Source organism: Littorina saxatilis, linkage group LG6, assembly GCF_037325665.1.
Source record: "Littorina saxatilis isolate snail1 linkage group LG6, US_GU_Lsax_2.0, whole genome shotgun sequence".
Taxonomy (NCBI): domain Eukaryota; kingdom Metazoa; phylum Mollusca; class Gastropoda; order Littorinimorpha; family Littorinidae; genus Littorina; species Littorina saxatilis.
In genome coordinates, this window is record NC_090250.1 from 47,702,098 (window position 1) to 47,714,857 (window position 12,760).

At 41.2% G+C, this 12,760-nt stretch overlaps 1 protein-coding gene across 5 annotated transcripts in view; it reads right to left on the reverse strand.

Moving 5' to 3' along the window:
* Positions 1-346: 346 nt before the first annotated feature.
* LOC138969383 (palmitoyltransferase ZDHHC20-B-like) overlaps positions 347-12,760 on the reverse strand; it is a 29,652-nt gene continuing 17,238 nt past the window's right edge. For 3 of the 5 annotated variants that reach the window (XM_070342158.1, XM_070342160.1, XM_070342156.1), the window contains 2 exons: positions 12,617-12,726; positions 347-6,123 (listed from right to left, as the gene is read on the reverse strand). In XM_070342158.1, coding sequence (XP_070198259.1) covers positions 6,086-6,123; positions 12,617-12,726 — 148 coding nt within the window. In that variant the 3' untranslated portion in view covers positions 347-6,085. Of the gene's footprint in view, positions 6,124-10,082; positions 10,132-12,616; positions 12,727-12,760 lie in introns of all 5 variants that reach the window. The other 2 variants (XM_070342161.1, XM_070342157.1) reach the window with 1 other exon arrangement.

Sequence of the window (12,760 nt, forward strand, 5' to 3'; positions counted from 1 at the left end):
CTGTTTCACCATAGTGTGTGAGCTCATGCATGTGTGTTCGGAAGCCTTTTTTGTTTGTCGATTCCCGTTGTAACCGTAATCGCCACAGAAATGCAATATTGCGAACGACACTGAGTTTCTAGGGTTTGATACTGAATTGTGTAACTCGATCAGTCGCGGCACCATCAGTGGCCATTGAGATAGTGGTGGTGGTTGTGGTGTCAACAAGTGTTTTTACACCCGTATATATATTTGTTTGTTTGTTTGTCTGTCTGTCTGTTCGCACTCAGATCTCTTGTGTTTATGGGTCGACAAAGACAGAGAGAGAGAGAGAGCAACCTCACACAGTAACTGCCACACCAGTGAGTTGTAGACACGATTTATTATATTTCAATATTAACAATGACAAGACATCATTTTGGAGAAAGAAGAGAAAATCTGGTACAGGGTGACCTCCAACAAATGTCACCCCCTAAAATGCTACTATAACTCCCATGTGTGTTCAGCGAATTACTTCATATTTGGTGTACATTTAGCTTGAGATGTGGGATGATAATTTCACGCAGTTTCAAGTATGTGGGTTAAGTGGTTTGATTTGTACACTTTTTAAATATGAAGTAAATCGTTGAAGTAATTTAGGAGTAATTAGCATTTTAATGGGTGACATTTTGGGGGGGTCACCCTGTACAAAGAGTTTAACAGGCCTTTACTGGTCACTTCACACCCCCAGCAATACATTACAATCATCTCTACAATCAATTCAACTGACACCACCAGCAATATATTACTCCTATCTTAACTCATATATCTGATCATTACATTCATACATCTTACACCACCAGCACCACATCATTCATCTCTACTCTCACACATCTGACACCATCTACAAAACACTCATCATTACATTCACACATCTTACACCACCAGCACCACATCATTCATCTCTACACTCATACATCTGACACCATCTACAAAACACTCATCATTACATTCACACATCTTACACCACCAGCAATACATCTTTCATCTCTACACTTACACATCTGACACCATCTACAAAACACTCATCATTACATTCACACATCTTACACCACCAGCAATACATCTTTCATCTCTACACTTACACATCTGACACCATCTACAAAACACTCATTACATTCACACATCTTACACCACCAGCACCACATCATTCATCTCTACACTCATACATCTGACACCACCAACATTACACCACTCATCTCGACACTCACACAGCCGAAAACACCTATAATACCTGTACATCACTTATTTCTACATTCACACATCTGACACCGCCAGCATTACAACATTCATTTCTATACATTACATTCATATATCTAACACCACCAGCAATACAGCAACAACCCCTCCGAAGGATATCAGACGAGTTTTTCTTCAATATAATTCACCTTTCCATAGCAACCCCCTGTCTTCGAGGACAGCTTGTGGTCGGTCCCTTGGGTGGTTGCTATAGACAGGTTTGACTGTACATAAAAAACCACCGCTATCTGCACCCACACATCTGACATATCCAGCAACACACTCGTACTCGCATGTAAATGAGATGTATCACACCGAATACATGGCTCCTGTCTTCATTCTTAAATCCGACACCACCACAATACATCACTTGTCGCTCTACACATTCAATGATTCATGCGCTGACAAAAATACAGCATAAAAAGAGCCTTGGTCATGCCCCCCCCCCCCCCCCAAATGTTTTTTGAGCAGGATCAAAATCGACGTAATTGAAGTTTAAGCACGAAATCAAGCTTTTTTTCTTCTCATAAACAGCAGGAATTTTACCTGCAACTTTAAGAACAATCTTAAGTAGTGCCAATGCAGTGATGCATAGCTGAATATAAAATGCTCTTGCACATTTTTGATTTGTTTCCCCCCTCTGAAATTTCATTTCTTAACCTGTGAAATAAGTGGATACGAGGACCATTCCCATGCCTGATGCGCACTGCTAACACCACCAGAAGTTCTTTCTTTCTTTATTTGGTGTTTAACGTTGTTTTCAACCACGAAGGGTTATATCGCGACGGGGAAAGGGGGAAGATGGGATAGAGCCACTTGTCAATTGTTTCTTGTTCACAAAAGCACTAATCAAAAATTTGCTCCAGGGGCTTGCAACGTAGTACAATATATGACCTTACTGGGAGAATGCAAGTTTCCAGTACAAAGGAATTAACATTTCTTACATACTGCTTGACTAAAATCTTTACAAACATTGACTATATTCTAAACAAGAAACACTTAACAAGGGTAAAAGGAGAAACAGAATCCGTTAGTCGCCTCTTACGACATGCTGGGGAGCATCGGGTAAATTCTTCCCCCTAACCCGCGGGGGGGCCACCAGAAGTTAAGTCCTGGGGTAGTATGCAGGAGAAAGTGCCAAACTGGGTGGGACCCAAGCACTGCTTTGGATTAGTTGATATCTCAAACAAATCTTGATTTCAATCAATTTCAACCCTAGCCTGTGCACTTATACTAGCAGGATCACTGCCCTTGTCTCTACACTAACACACACATCACACACAAAACACTGTCACTGCCCTTGTCTCTACACTAACACACACATCACACACAAAACACTGTCACTGCCCTTGTCTCTACACTAACACACAAAACACTGTCACTGCCCTTGTCTCTACACTAACACACACATCACACACAAAACACTGTCACTGCCTGCTTTACAACCGAATCTCAATCTCGACCAGATAAAACATTAAGAGAGAGTACATTCAATGTAAACACCCCATGATAATGTACATCAACATTCCCTTGTTTCACAACATAGCACACAGAAACAAAACTCGCACAAATACAGATAAATGTACTGGTGAGTTTCACACACACACACACACACACACACACACACACACACACACACACACAAATAACCTTTGTGAGTGATTTTGAAGAGAACTATAGCAAGATTACTCACATAACATAACAAAAGTGTCTATGGCTCGATCTACACCTAAAACGTTTCGTCTCCAGGAGAGACCTGGTTTCAACAAGAGCAGTATAAAAACACCATAGTAAAGTAATTCATTGGTGTCAGGAAAAACATTGGTAAAACTTAACACTATAACACGTGAACTACAAAGACAAGCAGTTTTAAGAAAAGATCGTTACCTCACTAAACCTGTTGGAAGCAATCACAAGTTCACACAAAAAGAAGCTATATTTAGAACAAGATGGACGATACTGTTTATTTTCTAGTTCCAATTATTTATGCTGACTTGAGTTGAAAACACAAAAACAGAATGCCTTTTTGGACACTGTCATGTGCCTAAAGATTAAAAAAACCCGCAAGAACAAAGATTTCTCCGGAACAGATGTATGTGTAGGTTCAGCATGGACAACACGCAACACATTGACCACCAACACACTGACCAACAACTCAGGCAACACACGGTAAAGCTTCTTCAGGATCTGTGGTCAAGAATTCATCTTCTTGCTGTAGTTGAGCGAACACCACGAAAATATTGGGGGAAAAAACTATGCTTGTGCATACAAGAACAGGAGACAGAAATATACATGCGAAGTGGAACTTGGTCAGATGGTTCAGATCCCTTCTAATAAATGAATACAGCACAGTCATGTCTTATATTATCACAAGGAATGAGTAGGAACACAGACACGCACAATCAATGCTGAAACATTAATTCACGTAGACAGTACTCTGGCTTCGGACTGCATCACATAAATTTAATATGATAGTTCTGAAAGGTCTTGTTTGTTACTCACACTGGACAAACACAGGCACATGTGCTATTCAAATACACTGAAGGAAATTGGAAGCTTGGCATCAATCTATGTGTGAAGGGAACGGCTGAAGGAAAAGGGGAGGCTAAATCTGGTACCTGATGCCGAGACATCACTGAGTGTAGTTTTACATGCAGAAGTTGAAGTATAAAGTGTGGTGCCTCTCAACGAAACTCTCAGCGGCACTGACTACAGATAAGGCTCAGCCTCCTCATATCACTGACACACCTGGTGTTTGTTCAACAACTTGCTACAGTAGTCTGCCATTCAAAGGGAGACCAACCCCTACAAGAGCCATTGTTACGCCTACAAGCAAGGTTCATAGTTACCCTCTACAGCAAAAATGATGCCTTTAAATCACAAGTGGGGGCAAATTCCTAACACTCAACAAAGAGGAAAATCAAAAAATGTTAATACACCGAAATCCTTACACACAAATAGAGGTAAAACATAATACCTGTGTGGAGAACGGATCACTCTTTCCCTCACTCAGCAAAGTAATGGGCAGACCTGGGAACCCCTGTTTTGCACTTTGAGTATTCTCAAACAAACTTGGTGTATTTTCAAAAACATGAGCGTACTCCACACAGCGTTTGCACATCCATGATTAAACCATGTCTCATGCGCGTCCGTCACACCGTTAATTAAGTTTACCTATGCATTTAAAACAAATGCTTTTTTCAATTTTTACTGACACAAACTGTACCGTATTTGACGGACTACAAGCCGCGACTTTAAAAAAAAAAATCGCATTGCGGCTTATAAAAAGATGCGGCTAAAACGTTACCTAAACTTGAATAGCATTCACCTAATGGAAGTCGCCGCGGATTTTCATTTCGCTTGATTAGCGATTACCGGTACTTTATTAGCTCTCTACTCAAGACTCGGCGCTTTTCTCTTTCTTTCGCGAATCTTCGTTTGTCAACAAGTCGTCGTGACAAGCGTACAGAGAAACACCGGATGTATCAGGATCTCGCGCGCACGATATTTTGTTTTTTTTGTGTCTCGCGATAGTTGGAGGAGCGAGAGCCGCCATGTTGTGTTTTGTCTGCTCGAAATGTGCGCAAAAGTCGTAAATCATCTCAAAAAAGCTAATTCCGGGCGGGACTACATGTGTGTGTTGGTTACAAATTGTGTGTGTGTGTGATATTTTTCTTTAAACTTTTTCACTTTTCTTCTTTGTTTCACTTGTTTATTCTCGGAGCCGATTTCGCCAAATACCGTACTTTCGTTTGCCTGGTTGTTTTGATTGATTGACATGATCCGATTATATTTTTTTTGACAGCGGCTAATATAGTGACGCGTAATCATGTGCCAAAATACTGGATCGGCTTCAGGATGGGCTTGTGAAGAAAAGTAGTCTAGGAATTTTTCTCGTCGTTTCCCACTGACCGTATTCTTGACAATCATGCGTACAAAATACGGCGAAATCGTATGGGTTCCCAGGTCTGAATGGGGCATTCTACAAATAGGGGGAATCCCAATAGATGCTTCACAAATTATAACTCTTTTCGCTCATTGCACAGTTTTAACAACCAGGAAGGGCAAATAGCAGCATGATCAAACTTGTTCACTGGCAGGTGGAGCAGAAGCATGCAAACAATGCAAAGATCACAAAGACTAAACTTCAATCTGAAAAATAAGGCGCTCATAAATTGTAGCACATTCATTTCAAAAATACCAAGCAATGAGAAATGAGTAGAGACAAAAATCTTACTTATTCTTATGTAACTTTATTAAACTTCAGTATAGTAAAAGAAGGGCATAGAGTACACTATAGTGAGAATGTAGTTCCAAGGAATATGACACTTTATTTTCCTTTTTGTGACCTTTCTGCAATATATTCTTTTTCTACTACAAATATTTCAACCAAAGAGGCACACAAGCATACAAGAAGAGAGTCAACCACATGTGCTAGACAGAGTCAAGGTCAACCACAGGTGCTAGACAGGGTCAAGGTCAACCACAGGGGTCATATAAGTCAAGAGAAGGGAAGAGGGAGAACAGCAAAGCCAGCTTGCAGGAGCAGAGTGAAATATCAAAGAAAAAAAAAGATATGTATCTTGCGGCTCATTTCACATTTTCATCAAAGAACTTTAAAACACAGACGTAACATTCAGACAGTATATCCACAGAGCGAAAGGCGTGTTGCTTTCCATCCGAAGACAGGCATCACGGTCGACAAAACAGCACAGGACGAATCAAAGACGAGGCGAGACATGAAGGAAGGAGTAAGAAGACAGCAGATCACGAGCCTTGGTGGGTGGGTTGCTACAGTATACTGTACATCACACGAACACACACTGCCTCATGCCATGTCCATGGCTTTGTTCTCGTAGCCAGTGTCTGAAACACAACACAAAATACTGTTAATTTTTGGCTCACGTAAGTGTAGCCTATGCGATGCTAACTTTTGTCTGTCTGTGCGTGCGTGCGTATGTATGTATGAATGTATGTCTGTGGTAGAAACTTTAACATTTGACTGAACACCGAAATACTCATTTTTTACCTGGTTATTATCCAAGCAACAGCTTCAAAGTATTGAAGCAATGATCAACATTTCGTCGGCACGTATGTAGTTAAAGTGTGTATCCAAAGAAAACTGGTGGTGGGGGGTTTTGGGGGGGTAAACACAGGTGACTGGTTTGTGTCGTGTGTGGTATGTAGACCAGGTCAGAGGTCAAGGTTAGGTCAGATCGCGTGAAGGATTGTGGTCAATACAGTCATCACCGAGCTGCAGTTTGCCGATTCGGAGAAGACGATTTCACATTGTTCGGTTTTGTAGCTCCAGAAAAATAGATACAGAAGATACCAAAGGATATTTCCTACAGGTTAATCTGCACAGCGTGTTTCCAGTGTCTGCGCAGTGTCGATCTGGCAGTCGTGTCCCCGTAAGTAGGCTACAGACAGACAGATCTAGATCTAGTGTCTCGCACTCTTGCACCGTGTCACCTATTCTTACTGTGTGTGTGTATATGTGACGGAGTGATTGAGTTTGTGTTACTGTTTGTCGATTTCTTACGTGAGCCTTGAAGGCTTCGCCTCTTGTCTTTGATTTTTCAGTGTGAAACACAAGTCAAAATGGTGTTAATATTCTCTGATTTGTTAGCGCCAACACAACAGAAAACACCGCTTTGTAAGAGTGAACACAAAATAGTGTGCCACAAAACACTGTTGAAGTTCTTTGCCACATATGTGTGAAGCACAACCCAAAATTCTGTGATCTTTTGTTGCTTTGCAAGTGTGAAAAAACCCACAAAACACCCTTTCAGGTTTGCTACTTTGCAAGTCTGAACCACAACACAAAATACTGTTATCTTTTGGTGCTCTGCAAGTGACTAACACAACACAAAATACTGTTAATGTTTGCTGCTTTGCTAGTGTGAAACATGACACACACAAAAATACTGTTAATGCTCTCTGCTTTGTCAGTGCTAACACAACAATAACACTGTTAACATTTCCTGACTTGTCAGTGTAAAGCACAATGCAAAATACTGTTCACAATAACATTCACAGATTTGTAAACATGTTTTTATGGTCTTCGTTTTAGTTTTTTATTCATTGAATAATTGATTGATTAATTTACATCATTGTCTTACAGATAAGTACCAAAGTTTCCAGTATCTGATTTGCACCAGTCTGATTTTTTTAAGAAAAGTTTTTCAGGGTTAGCAAAAAAATCAAATGCTCATACCACTCACCTTTGTCATATTCATAAGTAATATGAATCAGACACAAATTACGTGCCCAAATTATTTTAACACCACTTGTGAATGCCCCTGCTAAGGAGCCTTCTGTGTATTTAGATTCTTTTTGTTTTGCTTGTGTTTTTGGTCTAGCTTGCTCTTTATCTTTTCTTTTTCTTTTTAAGTATGAGCGTCCTGGTACGACCTTTGTTTTTGTTTTACTGACGTTAAATATTGTAACGAACAAATTTATAAACGAGAGTGTGGCCGGCGTTTTTCTGATATTAATTTCATGTGCCTGTATGGCTCACGCTGGACACCATGCTAGCCTATGGAGATTTTCCCCGGAGAGCACGGGACGCATGCTTTGTAACAGTAAAACCGTAGTAACGCGCAGTAATTTTTACTTCACCTTTGTGGTGGATAGCCTGTATTCGTTGTCACTTGCTGGGAAGCCGTTCAGGGAACAACATGTTTTAGTATAGATAGGTTTTTTGCTCTGTTCCTGGGACCAGTTTTATCAAGTTAATTTGTAATGTTCTGTTTAGTTGCTCGCCTTGAGCCTGTTTAGATTATATTGATGCTGTCAAAGGCGAGTATCCATTTCTGACTCCATGTTGCTCTTATTTACCGAATTCGTGTAATTTTCGTTTCGAATCTTTGTTTGTTATGACTTCTTTCCGTTTCTTTGTCTTCTTTCCGTTTCTTTGTCTTACGTTTTTATCTATGCAAGGGAAGAGCTGAGACTGTTCTGATTTGACTTTAAGCCAGTTTTTGTTTGCTAACCTTCTGTAAGATTTTGGTTCATGTTTGCGAGTTGTAGTTGTATTTCTCCGTCCTGTAATGTTGGTCAGCTTTCCTTTCACTGCGTGTCGTTTCTTGTTTTAGTTAGCCTAGTGTGTCCTACGTTTATTCTATGTTAGGGTTTTCTAACATATTTTGTCTTGGTGTTCATGATAGCTTTGGTGATTTTTTCTTGATTTGCCGCCATCTTGTTTCGGCCGCCATTTTGACGTCCATCTTTGATGTTTATGTTTTTAGGACACCTTTTATGTTTAGTTTGATGTTTAGAATTCTAAGTTTAGTTTTTTTCTTTTTATCAGTTTCCACCGCTCCGCGCTTCACGCTCCACACTTTACTGTTCTGCGCTCCCACTCAAGCTAGTCATATCTACTCCACATTTTAGCATCAATTCATATTCTAAACTTAGATCAGTTTTTCCGCCACGCTCCAATATAAGTTATTTAGCTCTCCATAGGTTTATGTTTAGCTTTTTATATATTAATATTACGAACTGATTCCTATGACATTGACAAGTATGACCATATCCACAATAAAACTTTAATTAATTTTCCAATTCTAGTGTTCGTTTTGTTTTGTGAGCGCGTCGGTTCTTTGTAGCATCAAAATTACATCCTCCAGAATTTACATAAGTCATCTTAAAATCTTACAGCAACTCAAGGGCAAGCACACTACTCATTACCAAAAAACATAACAACCTACCTTTCTTGGGTTTTTTATTCTGAATTTTGGAACGTTGGCAGTCTCTTTGTTTTTGGAACTGCTCATTACCAATACACTCCTGATTGCTCAAGTATCAGTAAAAAAAGGGGCTTGTGCATGTACATTTTTCAAAAGAAAGAAAGACGTCAACACATAACTGAGCCTGCTCACTCCAGCAAGGTCTTCGTGCGTTTTGAAAAGATACCCGCAGAGAGGAGAGCTAGACCTCCTTATCTCTTGCACTGAAGAGCTCTCTTATTGTCAGGCTATTTCGCAAGTCAGCTAATGCTCTGCCTTGTGACATGCCAAGTGCAACTACACCACTCCATGTCACACAAAATACAACTTTTTTGTTTTTGGTGATGTCATGCAAAGAGGAGGAGGCCGTCAGGTCTGCCAGTGCTGGCATTGACATATTCTATGACTGATAGGGAGTTGAGGAAGGTGACATGAGGCAAAAGGTGTGATATGAACACACTCACACACACACACACACACACACACACACACACATACACACACACATAAACACACACACACACACACACACACACACACACACACACACACACACACAGGCACGCCTATTCTGTGGATTTCCTGCAGTGCATTTCTCCTCTCTCAGGTGAACCAAAGCCTGCTACCGGTCACAGCCAAGAAGAAGGATTCTTACTTGGCAAAGACATGTTCAAGCACAAGCACCACCAGGCAAAAAGTTCAAGACACAACAGTGAAGCCACTGTTCAAAGTGGACAGTACAACAAGAACACTGCATGCAAGTGAAAAGAAACCGAGTAACATGTGATTTCATGCCAACGAAGTCACAACCAGACACAGAAAAGGACCAGCATACCAACTAAGTCATTGCATGCAGAAGAGGACACTGAAATTGACCAAACACAACATGAAATTTGGTAAACCTTTTAAACAGAACTGCAACCAGAAAAGGAACACTGTAACACAACTGGACATGCCACTAAGTACTGCCAACTCAAAATGTAACTGTAAACAGAAAAGTATGAACACAAAATGACGGACCACACCAACACACCATGTCAGCAGAGCAAATAGTGTAAAGAAAAAATGAAGTGAAGAAAACGAAAGCATACGAACCGTGTGAAACAATTTCTATCCTGTCAATGCGGACCGTCCACCCCACTGCCTACACACAGGACAAGAGGAAAGGCCGTCAGCTCAATGACCACAACACACACCCACACACATTAATTTAACTCTTTCTATACTGGCCATTATCTCCCCAGTCTCTCCCCAGAAACTGGCCATTTGCATGGGTTTGCACAAAAATTCTCAAAAATAAACAAAACAAGATGCAGCCTTCAAACTCATAGGTTTTATTGTGAATATATTGCTAAAACATATGCCACAGTTTGGTTTCATTGTTGTGAAAAAAAATAAAAATATGATGTCCAGAATTTATGGGTATATTTTACGCAATACGAAAAAGGGGGTACCCGGTATGTATTTTGACTAAGAAGCATTTTTTCTTATGAAGGCTCAGTTTGCAACAAAATTGTTTCTGTTTACTTGTATGAAGATTGTGCTAACACAAAAACATAACAAATACCAACTGATTTTCCATGAAGAAAAAAATCAATCGGATCATGGCTGACCATGTGGTCGACATGCAGAACTGAACGGCCAGTGTATGGTGGCACAGTTGGAAAATAGGAAAAGTCTTGATGCCAATCCTTCATCAAAAACCGAAATTGTTTTCATCACTTGCCCCCATACCTGCCCCCACACCAGCTAAAGTCTCTTCTCCCTCACCTCCACCGCGTGCTTCTTCGTCACGCCCACTCTCACTCCCACTTGCAGTTTCACCTTCACTCCCCACTTCAGTTTCGCCACTGTAATCACTGTCATTGTCAGTATCGTCCTCCACATCAGAATCTTCCAGATCTGAGCCCTCTGTTGTCAACAATTCAATAGTCTCTTGTAATGTAAAACGTCGTGTACGAGGATTGTTTACACCACGATTGCCAGACGAAGCAGTAGGCGTCGCCATCTTGTCAAGCGAGTGACGCGCAGAGCTAGGGATCAGCCACAAACTTCGCAGCTAAACCCTATCACAAAGGCTTGTTTCGTGAAGCTAAGAGTGCATTCGCACTTATAGAAGGCCAAAGAAGGGAGCTATACCTTTTAGTTTCGCATCTGACCCCCGACCTCTAACCAAGTGACCTACAAACTCGCGGAACGCAAATGCGGTCCTTAGTACACAAGCGTTGTGAGCCTCGGGACCTGATATGCGGTCCTTAGTATACAAAGAGTTAGCACACACATGTGCGTGTGCAGAAACACACACATGTACACAAACACGCAAACATACACACAATACACATACACAGTTACACACACAGACACACATAAAACACAGATGAATGCACACACAAACACACACTCACATAGACAACACATGCAAACAAGCTCTCTTACACACACTTAAATCTGAACACAGGGGTGGAATCCGGCTTTCGGGATGATGGGTATGCTTGCTTGGAAAGTTAAGCCTGCGAGCACAGAAACTTGTGTGCCCATGTGTGGTCCCCCACTAAATTCTCACTAAAGTCCCCCACCTTCTTAAATCAGTAGACTGACGAAGCTTCACACAACTCAAAATAAACACAATGATGAAATCTGTACAGCTCTCAAGCAATGGGTGGTCAAACAAAAATCGTACGTTCACTTGCAGACATCACCTGGCAGCAGTGCCAGAACTGCCCCAAGACACTATGTCTGCCAGGGACAAGCACAGGGCTGACCTTACAGGCATCATTTCAGCTGTACACTCAACACATACAATGCTAAAACTATAAGCAGCAGACTGCGGAAAACCTAGAGTAATTGCCCATATTGTAACACATGTCTGAAGCAGGACGGCTAACGCTAACACTGAGACAGGGTGCCCACTGTGCCTGGATGTCCTGCAACTGGTACTCAGCGACACAGACATCATGCTACTACAACACTGTGACAATAATGGCCTAACTCAAACTTCACACAAATAATTACAAGAATTAGACAATCAAATAAATAAACGAAGAAAGCAGGCAGACAAAGACCACAGTGGTATGTACGGTGGAATTCGCTGATCCAAGTTCAAGAAATGACTATTAGCACAAGAAGTCATCTAAGGATTACATACTGCAGTGTCTGTGTTTACAGAAAATTTCCCCTATTTACTTGTTTTTATGTGAAAATGACTAAATCAATGACAATCGATCAGTCCTACCGGTTGCATTTGACAGTCGTTAGTATCAGACTAAAACTATTGCAATGCTAGCATGAGCAAGTGACCGTTATTTGTGGTATGCTTTTGTCCTGTCTTTAACATAATACTGGTTCACAAAACACCTACCACAAGCACTGGTTTCCCTACATATACGCACAGTCTGTTACCCTACTAAGAGTGGCCATCATGCTTATCCCCTCCCTACTCCATTCAGCACTGTCGTCAAGCCGTCAAGCCTTACCCTAACAATAAAACACAGTCTGTGTTGCTACTGAACGTGGCTCTCACTTGCTCCACACCTGTCCCCTCCCTACTCCATCCTGCACTGTCGTGAAGACGTCAAGCCTAAAATAAACCCTAACACGCTGTCTGTGTTGCTACTGAACGTGGCTCTCACCTGCTTCAAAATCATCCCCTCCCTCCTCCATCCAGCGCTGTCGGGACGCCAGCAAGCCATCATCGTCTTGGTCCACCGTGCGTGTGGGGTATGTCACACCATCACCAACGCTGAAACACACATACAGCACACGTCACTTGTCTG